At 44.8% G+C, this 17,777-nt stretch overlaps 1 protein-coding gene across 2 annotated transcripts in view; it reads right to left on the reverse strand.

Moving 5' to 3' along the window:
• CFAP126 (cilia and flagella associated protein 126) overlaps positions 1 to 17,777 on the reverse strand; it is a 429,039-nt gene that overhangs the window by 223,033 nt on the left and 188,229 nt on the right. Inside the window, exon 1 of one of the 2 annotated variants that reach the window (XM_086945043.1) lies at positions 4,062 to 4,277. The exons of the other annotated variant lie outside the window; for it this stretch is intronic. Coding sequence (XP_086801169.1) covers positions 4,062 to 4,088 — 27 coding nt within the window. The 5' untranslated portion in view covers positions 4,089 to 4,277. Of the gene's footprint in view, positions 1 to 4,061; positions 4,278 to 17,777 lie in introns of those variants that run through there. 2 annotated transcript variants of the gene reach the window in all.

Genomic DNA, 17,777 nt, shown 5'->3' on the forward strand with positions numbered 1-17,777 from the left:
CAGTGTTCATTACCACCTGGGACGAACACCCGCAACACCTCTGGGAAGTGTTGTTGGCCCTGCGCCGAGCTGGCCTCACATCAAGGCTAGTAAGTGTCAGATTGGCCAAGGGTCAGTAGTGTATTTGGGACACCGGGTAGGGGGGCGGCCAAGTGGCGCCCCTCCAGCCCAAGATTGCGGCCATCTTGGCCTGGGAACCTCCCACAACCCAAACAGAGGTCAGGGCCTTCCTAGGACTTACTGGCTACTATAGAAGGTTCGTCAAGGGATATGGCAGCATTGTAGGAACCTTGATGGAACTCACCTCCAAGAAACAGCCCAAGAAAGTCCTTTGGACCCCTACCTGTCAGAAAGCGTTTGACGCCTTGAAGGCGGCCATGTGCACAGCACAGTACTTCGAGCCCCTGACTTCTCAAAAGAATTTGTCATCCAGACAGACGCCTCAGAGCATGGGATAGGAGCGGTTCTCTCACAGCTGAATGAGAAAGACCTAGACCAACCGGTAGCCTTCATTAGTAGGAGGTTACTACCCCGGGAATGGAGATGGAGTGCCATTGAGCGGGAGGCTTTTGCGTGGTCTGGGCACTCAAGAAATTAAGGCCATACCTATTTGGGGCTCACTTCAGGGTACAAACGGACCACCGGCCCTTAGGTGGTTAATGCAGATGAGAGGGGAAAATCCAAAACTGCTGCGATGGTCCATTTCCCTACAGGGGATGGACTTCACCGTAGAGCACCGGCCTGGCACAGACCACACCAACGCTGACGCTCTGTCAAGATTCTTCCGCCTTAGTGAGGAGAACTCCCAAGGGGATGGGTAGTTCTTCCCGCCTTTCAGCTGGGGGGACACGTGTTAGACCTGGCATCCTTGGCGTGGGTCTCCCATCCACTTTTTCGCCCTCTTTATGTATGACCCTTTTTTTGTGCTGGACTAAGACGCGCTGAGTACTGTACCCCTGCTAACCAGGGTCAAGGTGCAAGTGCTCCCTTTCAAAAGTATAACCACGAACCTTGTATCTGACCCGGGAAAATGGTAGAAACTCCAAATTAGTGTCCCTAACATCAGGGGTATATGAGACATTCTTTTCGGGGAATGAAGGTTAGATCCGGAGCATAGAAATGGCCTTGGTAGAAACATTTCTAGATTCATAACCTCGTAGTGTACCCCAGACGTGTAGTCAAATGTCTGGGTTGTCTCCCACAGCCTGGGGGTAGCTGGCTGCCGTCAGATAAGAGAGGCGGGGGTAGTTTCTGGCAAGTGTCCTGCCTGCAACAATGAGGGCCCCACTTCCTGCTGAGCGTGTGACATCCCGTCCTTCCTCCTTCAAAGGACAGGGGTGCCATCTGGAAAAGACGAGGAACAACAGAAACCGGGGTGGAGGGGAACACCCTACCTGATGAAAGACTTCAAAGACCTTTTGAGGTATAACTAGGGAACCCTTGAACGGGAGGGCAGATCGTTGTTGGACACGAGAGAGCCCTGCTGACTTCGCCGCGGCTCACGAATCGTACCTCCGGTACGCAAAGCATTTCACCATCACGAGCCATGCTGACTTTGTCGCGGCTCGTACCTTGAGGATCGTACCGCCTGTACGCAAAGCATTTCACCATCACGAGCCCTGCTGACTTTGTCGCGGCTCGTACCTTGAGAATCGTACCTCCTCTACGCAAAGCATTTCACCATCACGAGCCCTGCTGACTTCGTCGCGGCTCGCACCTTGAGAATCGTACCACCAGTACGCAAAGCATTTCACCATCACGAGCCCTGCTGACTCTGTCACGGCTCGTACCTTGAGAATTGTACCACCAGTACGCAAAGCATTTCACCATCACGAGCCCTGCTGACTTTGTCTCAGCTCGTACCGTGAGAATCGTACCTCTTGTATGCAAAGCAGTTCACCATCACGAGCCCTGCTGACTTTGTCACGGCTCGTACCTGGAGAATCACACCCCTAATCTTTGACTGTGAGTACCCGAGTCGCCCTAGCTACTCAAACCCAACCTGAACTGACCCCATCCCCATCTTCAACCCCCGAACAGTCGCCCCAACCTTCCTACCTTATTGTGGATTTGTACTGTTATTGGGCCTTGTGATAAATCATAGAAAACCGGTGTGATGTCAGTTTGTAGTGTGGCAAAATATTACTGTACATGATCATAAATGCTTTACACTGGCCCTTGAGGTTCAGTCTGACTGCTAGGTGATACTACTAAGGGGATAACCCCCTATCCTAACTAGAGGAGGCAGGTCCCAGATGGGACAGAAGTACTCACCTCTGCCCACCAGAGACCGCCCAATCTAACAGTCAACAAGACCAGAACCGGAGGAAGGTTGTTCTTCTACCTCGCTGCCAAGACTTGGAACACCCTGCCCCTCCACCTCAGGCAATCCGCGTCCCTGTCCCAATTCATACGGTAGCCGAATGGATGAAGAACAGCCGCCTGAAACTGAACTCGGACAAGACGGAAGTCCTCATCCTGGGATCCTCACCCGCTGCCTGGGACGACTCCTGGTGGCCCCCCGCCCTAGGCAGCGCACCCAAACCAACAGACCACGCACGCAACCTGGGCTTCATCCTGGACTCCTCCCTCTCCATGACCAGACAAGTCAACGCTGTCTCCTCGTCGTGCTTCAACATCCTGCGCATGCTACGTAAGGTCTTCCGGTGGATCCCCACCGAGACCAGGAAGACGGTCACCCAGGCCCTCGTCACCAGCCGTCTGGACTACGGCAACTCCCTCTACGCCGGAACAACCGCCAAACTCCAGAAGAGACTCCAGCGGATCCAGAACGCCTCAGCACGACTCATCCTGGACATCCCCTGTCGCAGCCCCATCTCCGGACACCTGAGAGACCTGCACTGGCTCCCGGTCAACAAGAGAATCACCTTCCGTCTCCTCACCCACGCGCACAAAGCCCTACACAACCAAGGCCCAGGATACCTCAACAGCCGCCTCAACTTCTACGCTCCCAAACGCCAGCTTCGATCGACCAGCCACGCCCTCGCCGCCGTCCCCCGCATCTGAAGAGCCACCACAGGGGGACGGTCCTTCTCCTACCTCGCCGACAAGACTTGGAACTCCCTCCCCACCCACCTCCGCCTGACCCAGGACCACCTCGCCTTCAGGAAGCAGCTCAAGACCTGGGTGTTCGAGCAGTAGCAGACCCCCCTCCCCCAGCGCCTTGAGACCCTCTGGGTGAGTAGCGCGCTATAGAAATGCGTTGATTGATTGATTGATTGAATTCATGAAGGACTTCAAGACCTGGCTCTTCAAATGATTCTCCACCCAGTCCGACAAGCAGCCCCACTTCCCCAGCGCCTTGAGACTTTCACGGGTGAGTTGCCGCACTATACAAAACCCTGATTGATTGATTGAAGGGCACCAATGGCTAAATACAAGCCCTGCCATACTAGAAGGAATTGTTGCCAGGGTGCCATGCGGGAAAATGCTGGCACTTGCATATTGGAGAACATTCTTGGCATGGGGCCACCAGTGGCATAATGGTGTTGCTGGAACATTGATGGTAATTCTTGGCTTAAGAGAGGCACCCAAGCCAAAATGCAGACCCTGAAATACTGGGAGATATACGCTGGTGCTGGCAAACTGAGGTAATTATTTGCCTTAGAGAGTGCAGCCATGGCACAAATGGGAGGCGGGAGCAGGTTGGGTGAAGCAAGCCATGCTAAAAGGCTGGACAGCATCAATGGCAAGATTCTGGCAGAACAATAATTGTATTTAATGCTTGTAATGAGAAGGGGCCCACTACAAAATGTTGTAGTAGGCACAAGTTAGGTAATTCTTAACATATGCAGAACACCCAAGGCAAATTTTGAAATAAAATGGGGTTAGTCCTGGCAGGTGTTACGCCTCACCCCATCCAAAGATCGCAAGCCGCCCCTGCGCAACTACATAATAAAGACAGAAATATACTTTGGGCGTATTCTTTTAAATCGATTAGTGCAGTATCTCCTACACATGTAAACCAAAGAACCTATGGCTGGGGTCGCCGAACAGGGGAAATGAAACACTGAGAAAGGCAAGAAGCTGAGTTTCCTCACCTGGTTAGCGCTGAAGTTTAAAGCCATCTTCAGGCTGCGATGAGGCGCGGGTATGTCCTGGTCACCGCTGTGCTGGGGGCAGGACTAGTAAAACTTCCCGGTCTGAAGAAAGCAGGGTCCTTCAGGCCTAACACCGCTGCTGCCGAGTGTGCTGTGCGGATGCTGCTGCTGCCTCCCTGGGCCGCAGCCCTGTGCTTTGTTACTTACTCGTCTCCTAGCAACCTGCAAGCACGTGGTTGGTCTTTCTTTTATTGCCGTTCTGTTTACATAGGCTTGCTACTCTTTTCAGTGGAACACTAGCGGCATCTAGTGTGTTTATGAAGTAATACAGCCTAAGGTTCGACCATAGATGCTAACATTCGGCGGCAAAAGAGGTATGTTTAGATGTTATGGCCACTGATTCGATTAGATCATAAGAATTGCTTTACTTGACGTGTTCCACACCTAAACATTAATTGATTTATGGTCACTGATCCTGACCCTCATGACATTTTGGCAAATTACAGAAGCAGGTCTCTAACCTCTTTCCAAAGTATAGCGCCACAGGGATTACAAACCAGCATTTGCAATGCAATAGGTCTCGCATTAGGAAAGTTTGAGCTATTGGTATTGTAAATGAATTTTTTTAATTTATGTGTTGGTTTTGAAAATAGCGAAATGAATAGCTTTGTCAAAGTTCAAAGTTCAAAAGATACTTTATTCGGTTTAAATCACAAAAACCATAAAAGTGTACAAGCATTAAAACAGTCCATAATCCGCCCATAAAAAAATATAGCAGCTAACGTGGATAAAAACAGAAATATACAGAGTGTAAAGTTTTTTCCTTTTAAAAACAACAATGTGCACATTAGTGACCTTGATTAAGGTTTCGGACGGTATTTTATGTTTATACAAAGTCCTCTAAGGCCAAGCAATCTTTTTGCTAAGTCTCATTGCGATAGTTAAAAATTTAGCCACATTAAAAATGACCCAAATCTCTGCCAAGAGTTGGAGGTACAGCAAGGCTGGCTTCACTTGCCTAAAACCCTTTCCTTTTAGCAATGGTATAATAAATTTAAATCTAATACCTTTGAAGTGGTCACAGAAAAACAGAAAATGAGCCGTATCCATGATTGAACAACCATCACATGTGCATAATACTAAATCCTTACTTCTAGTCCAAACGGGGCGGCCAGAAATTAAGAGATGTATTTTATTCAAACGGAACCTTGTTAACAAGTACCTATGATTAGCGTTGTTAACAACTTTAAGGTACAGTTCCGGTTCGGGGTCGGGTGAAACAATCAGCTGATGGGACCTGACAGAGGATTTAAGCAGCTCCCTGCCCTCTCTGTCCATTCCTCTATTCAGCAAGAAGGTGTTTTTGGCCCATTTTATATCCCCTTTCACCAAGCTTGAAGGTTTATCAAACAATTCTGGACGTCCCAGTTTTACACACATTTGTTGCACGTACTTCAACCAGGTGATTTTGTCCCAATGATCCAGGCTTAGACAATCTTTTAGGATTTCATGGTTTACATCAAGCTCTGGATTTAGCCAAACTGCCAACCATTTTAATAAGGGGGCCAGGGCAATTTTGTCTTCCAGATAGCCTACTCCACACTCCTGGTGAACTATGTAGTTTGCGGTAGAGCTAGGCAGGGAAAGAAGAGTTTTTAAGAAATTGTCCTCTGAGACTTGGAGCGATGAGACCTGTTTGAAGCCCCACAAGTCGGCCCCATACGTGGCAATTGCAATACATTTAGAAGCGTATACTTTTAGTACTGCCTCAATGGGTTTCACTCCTAGTTTACGGGAGAATCTTAGTACTGCGGAGGTCGAGCGTGCCAAGGAGGTTTTTTTCTCCACCAGTTGGGGGTTCCACGTAGAGCCCTCATCGAAGACCACCCCCAAATAGGGAAATCTAGAGACTCGCGACAGCTTGTGTTTATTACAAAAAAGTGGCATCACATTTTTCCTTGCCTTGGCTTTGTGACCTACTACCATGACGTGAGACTTCCCAAAGTTAACACTCAGGTCAAGATTATCCATAAAGACATAAAAAGAGTTCAGCAAGCTTTGGAGTCCTAATGAGGTTCTGGCTAGAAGTGCAGCGTCATCCGCATACAGTAGGGCAGGCAACAAATATTTCCCAGCCTTCGGGATATCCTTACAGGCTCCACTCAAAGCTTTGCCAAGGTCGTTGATATATAGTGTGAAAAGCAGGGGAGCAAGGATGCACCCCTGTCTCACGCCATTGATAATGCTAATTTTCTCCGTGCAGTTCCCCTTTCTATCATAGCGGACCGTTGCAGTAAGATCCCTATGGAGATCTGCTAGAAAGTAAACTATATTGGGGTCTGTTCCGATGTTAAGGAGCTGGTCCCACAATTTAGATCTGTTTACCCGGTCAAACGCCGAGGACAGATCCATAAAAGCAATAAACAATGAACCTGGTTTAGCTAAGGTGTACTTCCCAATTAGCAGCTGTAAATTTAGGCTTTGGTCGATTGTGCCACGTCCCTTGCGGAAGCCGTACTGTAGAGGTGAAAGTGTGTTTGTCTCCTCTAGCCAGGTGGTCAATTTACCTAAAACCACCCTCCCCAAAACCTTAACTGCAGAGTCAATAAGGGATATGGGTCGGTAATTACCAGGGTCCCCCCTATCCCCTTTTTTGTAAATTGGCACGATTACCGACTGTGACCATGACTCAGGAATGCCCGTCTTAGAGACTCTATTAAAAACATTAGTTAAAACTTTGGACCAAAATAAAGTATCAGCTTTAAAAAGGTCAGAGGGGACGCCGTCGGGCCCGGGGGCTTTGTTACTGGTCATCAAACCAATGGCCACTGCCACCTCCTCCTCATTCACAGATAGGGTGTATGGTAATTGAGGGAATGCGGTCAGGCGTTCTACCGCCTGGGTCTCGTCTTCATAAACTGAACTAAAGTGTGTGTGCCATCGTTCTTCCTGGATACCACAATCCAATTCATTGTTGTTGGAATCCGAGAAGTAAGGTTGATTTACCACCGCCCAAAACTTGGCGCTGTTTTTTAATACCTCTGTAGAGGTTAGATCAGCCCAAGCGTCTTCCCTAATCTCGCGCCGCCTTTCATCAACTGTTGTTTTATAATCTCTCCTAAGGGTAGCTACTAACCGTCTGTCAACTGGTTCTAATTTGAGGGCAGCCTTAAGTTTACGGTTTGCTGCTGAACATTTTTTGTCGAACCAGCCGTCATTCCCTTGTGTTCTACTTTTACCATGAACAGTCAATTTGGAGAGAATATCAATGCAGACCTTTTTATACGCCTCCATTACTTCGCCATCCCCAGCCCGTTCATCCAAACACAGCATCAGGTCATCCCTACTACTCTCACACAAGTTACAAAGAAACTCATCTGGGATTACTCTACACCATCTGATTCTGCGTGCTTGATCCGTTAACCGCAGATCATGCTTATCTGTCAGGTTTTTACAGCTATCCTTGATGACAAATATATTCTTTGCTTTTAAAACCACAAGGTTATGATCACTGAAGTGGGACCTTAAGACTGTGTAGCTACTGCTTTGGGCTCCATTAGTACTGTAGAGGAAAATATAATCGATCACAGAGCCACTACCATGGCCCGTGAAAGTGGGGATATCCTCATCATCCGCCTTTGGTAAAATAAGCCCATGTTCAGCCAACATTATTTCCAGAAAGGTACCCTGCTCTGAGTGTTCAAAATGGGTATTTTCTTCGTCCGGGGTACCAAATAACACATTGGGGGGGCAGTTTTCCTTACATCTATGAATATTGAAATCTCCCATCAACAAAATGGTACAGTCATGCTCTGCCGACTCCTTAAAGTTGGCCAGAAAAGCACTTAACATCATCAAATTACTTACTGGACTGTCCCTGTCAAATGAGTTATAAAAATTTATGACCAAGACATTGTGATGATTCCTATAGGAGATTAAGACAGCAACACAGTAAGGACAACCAGTGGCTACTTGCGTGTATGTCCCAGGGATTTTGGCAGAAATCAGAGTAACCAAACCCCCTCTGGCACGCCCCCTCGAAGATCCAACTGCTGGGGTTGAGAAGGTGGTAAACCCGTCCAGAGTCAGTAGATTTTCAGTATCCCAGGTCTCCTGCAGGGCTATTAGGTCCATGGAACCTATTTGGTCCCGCCAAATTGGATTATCCACTTTATTTTTGAGTCCCGCAATATTCCAAGTTGCTATTGACAGATCCTCGCCCCTCCAAGGCCCAGCCGTTTTTACATTAAGAGGATCTCTTCCTTCCCCACCCTCACAATTAATGGTGATTGAACAGGACATCTGCCCGTCCAAAATGCTCTTATCCATTTGCCTAGAGAATGAGGGGTTGTTTTCAGGTTTTTCTATACAGGGAGAGACCTGTGTTTGTCAATCATTCCCATCTAAAGTTGACAAATAATCATATCGATTAGAGGTGGGGAAATTGAAAAAATTGTCATATCCCTGAGCAAACTGTTGGTAGTGGGGTGGGTGGCTATTATAAGGCCCTGCCACAGAGCCCCCATAAGGCGGTCTTCCTCTTCTAGGCCTGGCCAAGTTCCAACCCGCATTAACACCTTCATCCCAGCCTGCAGGGTGTGCCTCCCAAGGGTGGTTTTGCCTGTGAATTGTTGTTGTCTCCTGTGGGCCCCTTAACCAGCTCCATCTGTTATCTGTTTGGTTACCAGGTAGGTAGAAGTAAGAGAGGGGCCTGGCGGTGACAGTACTGGCTTGGTATCTGGGGGTCCCTCTACAAATTAAGTCTACCACCTGTGTATTCTCAAAGGTGACCACCACGCAGTCCCCTTGCAGACTTTTCCTATTTCCTCCCACCCATGGGGCTCTTTCCACCATTAAAATGTTGCTTGGCATGTTAGGCGGTAAGGGATAATTTTTAGAGAGCCAGTGGCACACTTTATTTTTTAGGGCCTGGTTGGATTCAGTTTCTAAAGGTGAAATTACACTGACCCCGGTGAGAATAACTACGTAGGGGCATGCATCTGGGGGAAGATGGATGTTTCTACGGGCCATTACCTTGGGTTCGGCTATCGATACCGGGTTTGGGGTCGGTGGAATAGGGTCATTTGATTTAACCTGGGGGGGTGGCTTAGGTTTAGATGAAGTCTCAGGTTGTTTTGACACTGTGGTTTTAGATTTAGTGCCTTCCACAGCAGGGGTGTTACTTGTGCTATTAGAAGAGTTGTTACTAACCACAGTGGCTTTTTTGCCAGCCAAAGAAGACTTGGAGGCTGTGTTAGTGGTGTGAAATGTTTTGGGGTTCGTGGTGAGGCTAGGGGCACTGATGTCTTTGTGAATATTGGTCAAGATGGTTTCTATGCGGCGCAGTCTAGCCTCCATGGGTTCAAGTAAAGATTTTAATATGTTCAAGATATTGTTATTGTCAAACATATTTGACCCACACCCCTCCTGACTATGTTGAGCTGAGCTAGTAATTTCTCCACTTAATTCCATGATTTCCTCCAGACTTTTATCTATGATGGTGTCGTCTGGGAGGCTTAGAGGCAAGCCGGTGTTTGTAGAATGTGCCCCCCCAGTGTCAATTGCACAGACTGCCCCATTTGTGTTTGATGGGACTAAGAAGGGGTTGTTACGCTTATTGACCGTTTGTGCTTTCTTCCCTTTAGTAGAAGTGTTTTTTTTTACCTTTTGCTTGGGGATTGCTCCTTCTTTTAGCCCCTTTTGGTGTATATCACTAGCCCCGGTAGGGTTAACTAAATCTATCCTGTCTGGGACGCTTACTGTTATAAGGTCAAGGTTGGGGGTGGCCTCCAGATCCTGCTGCGAGTTTAAGGCATCAAGATCCCCAGTGTCCCCAGAATTGTGTACCAAGGCAAGGCTTACAGGGCGGCTCTCGGGGTTAGGCGTACAAGCCTGGGCAATTGGGCCTAGAGAAGATCTCCTGGCTATAGCCAAATCTTGCGACACCCTCCTGTCCATTAGTGTTATACCCTCGTCAATCAGTGCATGTGTACGGACAATAAAATCATCTAGGGTACCAGTCAATTTTTTTGCTTCTGCGACTGCCATGCTCCGGGTTTCCCGACAGTTCATGGTAATCCCCACCACCGATTTTCAAGCGGCCTTAATGCACAGGATAGAGGGTAATAAAGATCCTAAACATGTAACAGTTAAATGATACTTATGAATAACAGTCCACAAACGCTAATCAGGGATTGCAATCAACTTACAGTTCATGTGTCCAATTGTCCCTTGGGCGGTATGTAAACGAACAGGGGTTATGGCCCAGGCCAGGCTCCTCAGGCCTCTGAGGGCCACAGAGGGCCCGCCCTTTGCCCGGGCTTAGCCCGGCGCACTCCCGCGCGCTCCCGCGTAGCGGTAACGTGACCCACTTAAAAGGTTATTTGAACAAATAAAAATGGGTCTTTCAATCACCCGGTGTTCAGGGGGGCGGGGCTAGCAGGGAGAGCGGGCCAGGTGTAGTCAATCGGCCGGCAGGGACTCCTGGTACATTGAGTCCCTGCACTTGCTCGCAGCCCTGCTTAGCCCTTTCTGCGCCCTAGTCAGTCCTTGCAGCCTCTCTCTTCACCGAGTCCCAGGAGCGAAGCGGGTCCCGCAAAGCGGGAACCGCGAGGTGCTGATGAGGAAATCCGGGGTCCAAGGAGCGAAGCGAGTCCGGGGCAATCCGACGGCAGCAAGCAGCAAAACTGCACAAAGAACAAAGGGTCCCGCTATGCAGAGGATAAGGTGGGTCTTTTACAATGCCAATAGTTATAACTTTCGCAAATGTGACACCTATAGCATTTGTAATGCAATATGTGTTGTATTTACGTGACTTAGATATATTGAAATTACAAATAACAATGGCTTTTAATTTTCTTTAATAATTAATACTTAAATAAAATTATTGCAATTTATAATGCAATAGCTTAAACTTTTGTAAATAACTTTTGTGAAGATTATGTTCAGTGTATTTTATTGTGACGAAAATCCAAGAACAGAAGTGAAATATTAACATATTTTTGTGACATTTGTAATAAAGCTTGAAACATTGAGAGAACATATTTGAACCAGTTGTTGTTGAATGATTGCACAGATTGATGCTGTGGTGGCGCTAAGTGATGTTGTGGTGGCGACGAGTGATGCTGTGGTGTTCAGTGATGCTGTGGTAGCGTATAGTGATGTTGTGGTGCCCCTGAGTGATGATGTGGTTGTGCTAAGTGATGCTGTGATGATGTGATAGATAGAGTGAGTGCAATAGATAGAGTGAGGGTGATAGATAGATAGATAGATAGATAGATAGATAGAGTGAGGACGAGAGATAGATAGATAGATAGATAGATAGATAGATAGATAGATAGATAGATAGATAGATAGATAGATAGATAGATAGATAGATAGATAGACAGATAGATAGAGTGAGGGCGATAGATAGATAGATAGAGTGATGGCGCTAGATAGAGTGAGTGCGATAGATAGACAGATAGAGTGAGGACGATAGATAGACAGATAGATAGAGTGAAGGCGATAGATAGATAGATAGATAGATAGATAGATAGATAGATAGATAGATAGATAGATAGATAGATAGATAGATAGATAGATAGAGGGCGATAGATAGATAGATACATAGATAGAGTAAGGGCAATAGATAGATAGAGTGAGGGCGATAGATAGATAGAGTGAGGGCGTGTAACAAACAAAGTTCTTGAATCCAGTAAGTAAAATAGGTTTGATTTATTGTAGATTAATCCAAGTTAAGTTAGCAATAAAATGATCCATAGATGTAATAATAAAAACCCCACCAGGAGCAGTTCTTCTCTCGCTCAGCCTGTCTGCCATCAACTGCCTCTACTCAGAGCAGTCAGGTACCAAACATTCTAGTGTGTCATCAAACATTCTTCTAGATGCAGTGGCTAAGCAATGGGGAAATCCAAGCAAGGGAAATGCAGAGCATAAGCAAGATGTAACACATCCCCCTTCCTTAGAAAACAACAAACAAAGATAAGAGAATATAAATACAAATCATATGAATGGAACACATTGCATTGCATTCTTAAATATATAACAGTTGAAATATAATAAGGATTGCATTTACAAATATATTCACAATTGCATACTCAAATATAATTGCATTCACAAATATAGTGACCCCATCCCCCTTCCTAGGGAAAATTAAACAGATGTTCATATAATCTTTGACAACCTCCATATCCAAAATAAATACTATATGAACTCCTCTAAACATTAGAGCACTTGCGTGGTTCATATCAGCCAATAGAGTAACTTGCGGCTTTCACAACATTGAACAATGGAATTCCTCAGAGTCCATAACAAGAAAATTGAGCAACTACAGCTCTTCTAAACATCAAATAATTGAACCCCTCAGAGTCCATAACGAGAAAATTGAGCAACTACAGCTCTTCTAAACATCAAATAATTGAACCCCTCAGAGTCCATAACGAGAAAATTGAGCAACTACGGCTCTTCACAACATTAAACAATTGAAAAGGATGGAGCGCCTCAAAAATGAGCACCGAAGTGGCTTCCGCAAAAGTACATATCCAAAGTGGAGCGCCTCAAACATGAGCACCGAAGTGGCTCCAGCAAAAATACACTCTAATAAGTCCAAACACCTGAACAATTAATCTTCAACAAAAATCTCAACCTCAAAAACAAATTGAGCACACTTGTGGTTCAAATCAGCATATCAGAATCAAAAATATCTGCAAATAAATATGAGAAATAAACAAATTGAGCACCCCAACAAAAGTTGAGCACAGACGTGGCTCAATCCAATAAAAGTAAACCAACACAAATTGAGCACCACAACCAAAAGTTGAGCATAATAATGGCTCACTCCATAAATAACTAAAACCAGAAATCTGAATAAAAATGATAGGGCACCTCAACATACGTTGAGCATAAACATGGCTCCCACATTCAAAATATATCATGCAAAGTACACACATACAAAGTACACACATGCAAAGTACACACATGCAACTAATATGAGAAGAAATACATTGCAATTTAAAAATGATGTGCAGTCTCCCCAGAAATACATAAATGAAAGATGCAGCACCACCCCCATCTGAAAACAAATTACTATAAAGATGTTAAATTTCTACAAAAAGATGAACATACACTCCGGTGAGCGATCTCTCACCCGAATGGGTTTCATTTATAAGTAGTAAAATTCGCAGTTCCAAGGAAAACGCTGAAATTTCTTCTTAGAAAACAGTTTAGATGTTATGACAGTAAATTGCCGGGACGGGAAGTTCACAACTGAAGCCTTAATAAGCATCACCAATGCCAAAGTCATGTACGTAGGTTCTTCACAATTTTGCAAGTTCCCTCAAAAAAGACAAAGCCATGACCTCTATTTAATTGGGCTTCAAAACTGACGAAAATTCATGCGTGTTTCACGCGGCTTCAAAAATTGGGCCAGAGTTCCTCCATGAAGTGTACAATGATAATACAACTCACCCCAGGACTCCGTTCCGCCATGGGATAAGAAATCAGAAGCAGCGATGTCCTTTCCCTGAAAAATCGCATCCACATAACAGACGTGGTTAAAGAATGGAGAGTTGGTGCTTCACAACGCGATATCTGCTCTCACGTTACGTGACGTGACGTTGTATGCGTGCAGCAATGTTAGATTGAGATAGCAATAACCATGGCAACCCTTCGCTCCAATCCGTAGCATGGAAACTCCGGCACATGGACACCCTTCATTCCTCGTGCGCGTGTGTGGTGAAACCGTTGAAACAGCAATCAAAGGTAAACACTTAGCAAAGTATATGAAAAATGTGAATCACTTTTAGTAAAACTCAGGAAACTCGTTTTTTTAGTAAACGGACAACACCCTCTCAGCACAGCCTTCTTGCCAAAAACGCCACGAATCCAAAGCAGTATGCAGTGAACTTTAGCTTTTGGTAGTTCAGCATAATATCCAAATATTTTCAAACTTCTCCTTACATCAATAAAGTTGCTTTGAAATGTGCTCTTGCTCATAACCGCCAGCATAGAAAAACACAGCAGACACAGCACTTTGAGCTTAGCACACAAAATCCAGCATTATCTTGGAGGGGCAAAAGCAAAAAAAAAATATGTCCATTCTCACGCTGCTCAAACCCTTTAAACTTGATATGAGAAGTGATCCAAATTCTCAGGTTAAATCACGCAGTCAGAACTCAAACACCCTGGGATAGCAGGCTGTCCAGATGGCTGGGGACACTGGTGGGGCTAAGCAGGGCGTTTCTGTAAATTTACCATTTCTTTTCCGGCTTAAGTAGTTCCTTGGTTGCAGTAGCATTTCATTAAAAGAGTCCTTTTTCCACGCATAGGTTCTGTTCTGTTCCTCGTCGCTAATTTGTAACAAATAAAGTTCTTGAATCCAGTAAGTAAAATAGGTTTGATTTATTGTAGATTAATCCAAGTTAAGTTAGAAATAAAATGATCCATAGATATAATAATAAAAACCCCACCAGGAGCAGTTCTTCTCTTGCTCAGCCTGTCTGCCATCAACTGCCTCCACTCAGAGCAGTCAGGTACCAAACATTCTAGTGTGTCATCAAACATTCTTCTAGATGCAGTGGCTAAGCAATGGGGAAATCCAAGCAAGGGAAATGCAGAGCATAAGCAAGATGTAACAGGGCGATAGATAGATAGATAGATAGATAGATAGATAGATAGATAGATAGATAGATAGATAGATAGACAGATAGATAGATAGATAGATAGATAGATAGATAGATAGATAGATAGATAGATAGATAGATAGATAGATAGATAGATAGATAGATAGATAGATAGATAGATAGATAGATAGATAGATAGAGTGAGGGCGATAGATAAATAGATAGATAGATAGATGGATAGATAGATAGATAGATAGATAGATAGATAGATAGATAGATAGATAGATAGATAGATAGATAGATAGATAGATAGATAGATAGAGTGAGGGCGATAGATAGAGTGAGGGCAATAGATAGATAGATTGAGGGTGATAGATAGGTAGAGTGAGGGAGATAGATAGATAGATAGATAGATAGATAGATAGATAGATAGATAGATAGATAGATAGATAGATAGATAGATAGATAGATAGATAGATAGATAGATAGATAGGGCGATAGATAGATAGATAGATAGATAGATAGATAGATAGATAGATAGATAGATAGATAGATAGATAGATAGATAGATAGATAGATAGATAGATAGATAGATAGATAGATAGGGCGATAGATAGATAGAGTGAGGGCGATAGATAGATAGATAGATAGATAGATAGATAGATAGATAGATAGATAGATAGATAGATAGATAGATAGATAGATAGATAGATAGAGTGAGGGCGATAGATAGATAGAATGAGGGCGATAGATAGATAGGGTGAGGGCGATAGATAGATAGATAGATAGATAGATAGATAGATAGATAGATAGATAGATAGATAGATAGACAGATAGATAGATAGATAGATAGATAGATAGATAGATAGAGTGAGGGCGATAGATAGAGTGAGTGGGATAGATAGATAGATAGATAGATAGATAGATAGATAGATAGATAGATAGATAGATAGATAGATAGATAGATAGATAGATAGATAGATAGATAGATAGAGTGAGGGTGATAGATAGAGTAAGGGCGATAGATAGATAGATAGATAGATAGATAGATAGATAGACAGACAGACAGACAGACAGACAGACAGACAGACAGACAGACAGACAGACAGATAGATAGATAGATAGATAGATAGATAGATAGATAGATAGATAGATAGATCGATAGATAGATAGATAGATAGATAGATAGATAGATAGATAGATAGATAGATAGATAGAGTGAGGGCAATAGATAGATAGATAGATAGATAGATAGATAGATAGATAGATAGATAGATAGATAGATAGATAGATAGATAGATAGATAGATAGAGTGAGGGCAATAGATAGATAGATAGATAGATAGAGTGAGGGCAATAGATAGATAGATAGAGTGAGGCCGATAGATAGATAGATAGATAGATAGATAGATAGATAGATAGATAGATAGATAGATAGATAGATAGAGTGATAGGGAGCAATAGATAGATATATAGATAGATAGATAGAGTGAGGGCAAAAGATAGATAGATAGAGTGAGGGCGATAGATAGATAGATAGAGTGAGTGAGGGCGATAGATAGAGTGAGGGGTTGTGTGTGTGGGGTTGTGTGTGTGGGGGGTTGTGTGTATGTGGTTGTGTGTGTGTTGGGTTTGTGTGTGGGGGGTTGTGTGTGTGGGGGGTTGTGTGTGTGGGCGGTTGTGTGTGTGGGCGGTTGTGTGTGTGTGGGGTTGTGTGTGTGTGGGGTTGTGTGTGTGGGGTTGTGTGTGGGGGGGTTGTGTGTGTGTGGAGTTGTGTGTGTGGGGTTGTGTGTGTGGAGTTGTGTGTGTGGGATTGTGTGTGTGGGGGGGGGTTGTGTGTGTGTGTGGGGTTGTGTGTGTGGGGGTTGACATAGAACAAAAGCAACAAGTTTCAGTAGTGTAGGTTGAGGCCCATTAACAGTGCGAGCCGCGCGCGTGCGATATTAAGTGCTGTTTTTGTGCCGTGTTTATAGTACACACTGACTTCACGGTACATCTGTTTGCATTTTATATCCAGGACTTCTACTCATTCAAACACTGCTAACCAGACTTACTAGATGAGCTCACTGTATTTGGAATATATGACTATGAGAAATATGCATAAAAGTGTTTGAGTAAATTCCAGCTGGGCAAAGATGACGAAATTAATAGCAGCATGGTCCTGTAGCTGTACAACCAATGGATCAGTATTGCAAAACCTTAACACGCTCCCTGCAAGATGCATTTATAAAAAAATAATATATATACTTGTGTAATTGTGAACGTGCGCATGGGTCAAGTTTCATTTAAGTGTTAGGTTTGGAATGCCAACCTGTATTTTGATTAACTTTTCGGCCAAGTTACTGACCGTCTCTCAGTAACCCTGCACTGCAGAAGGAATACAAAAAACAAAAAAAAGGTCAACAAAGAGGCACTAGAGGAACGGGCCAGGTATACAATGAAAAAAAAAATTCAACACTCACACTGCAAGTGGCACCCGTCACATAAGCTTCCGAATCTCGTAGTGGGAGGCGGAGGCCTCTTTGCTCTGCTCACTGATGACGTACACCAACAGAACCCTAAATCCGAGAGCAGGCCAGCCATATGGTGGGGAGGAGGTAATGTAGCATAGACAGTGTGAAGGGGCAGGCTAAGGCTGCACCTGGGCACGTCCTGCATTACAGGGACCTGGCAGTTTTCAAACTGGATGGTTTCATGGCTGCTTTCACCATCCCTGGATGGGGAGGCTGCTGTGAACGACGCTGAGGCAGTAACCTGAACATATCTGGAGGACATCCAAGGAAGGAAGGGAGCAGGAAGAGATAAAGGAGGGGTGGGGAGACAGGAGGACTGCGGGGAGTGAGCCAGGAGAGGGTAGAAGGTGAGAAAGCCAAGGCAGAGGGCGGAGAGGTGTAAGGGGAAAGCCGGGAAAGGTGGAACGGGAGGCAGACATAAGGGCGGTACGAGAGAGAGCCAATGCTGCAGATGTAAAGGGTGAATAAGTGAGCGCTACGAATAGAGAAAGGAAGGAGTGGACTGAGAGTTGGAGACAGCAGTGAGAGGCCAGTGCAGATGGAACCATTAAACAGGAGAGATAATGGAAGAGGATGCGAGAG

The sequence above is a fragment of the Lissotriton vulgaris genome, chromosome 12, assembly GCF_964263255.1.
Source record: "Lissotriton vulgaris chromosome 12, aLisVul1.2, whole genome shotgun sequence".
Classification (NCBI taxonomy): Eukaryota; Metazoa; Chordata; class Amphibia; order Caudata; family Salamandridae; genus Lissotriton; species Lissotriton vulgaris.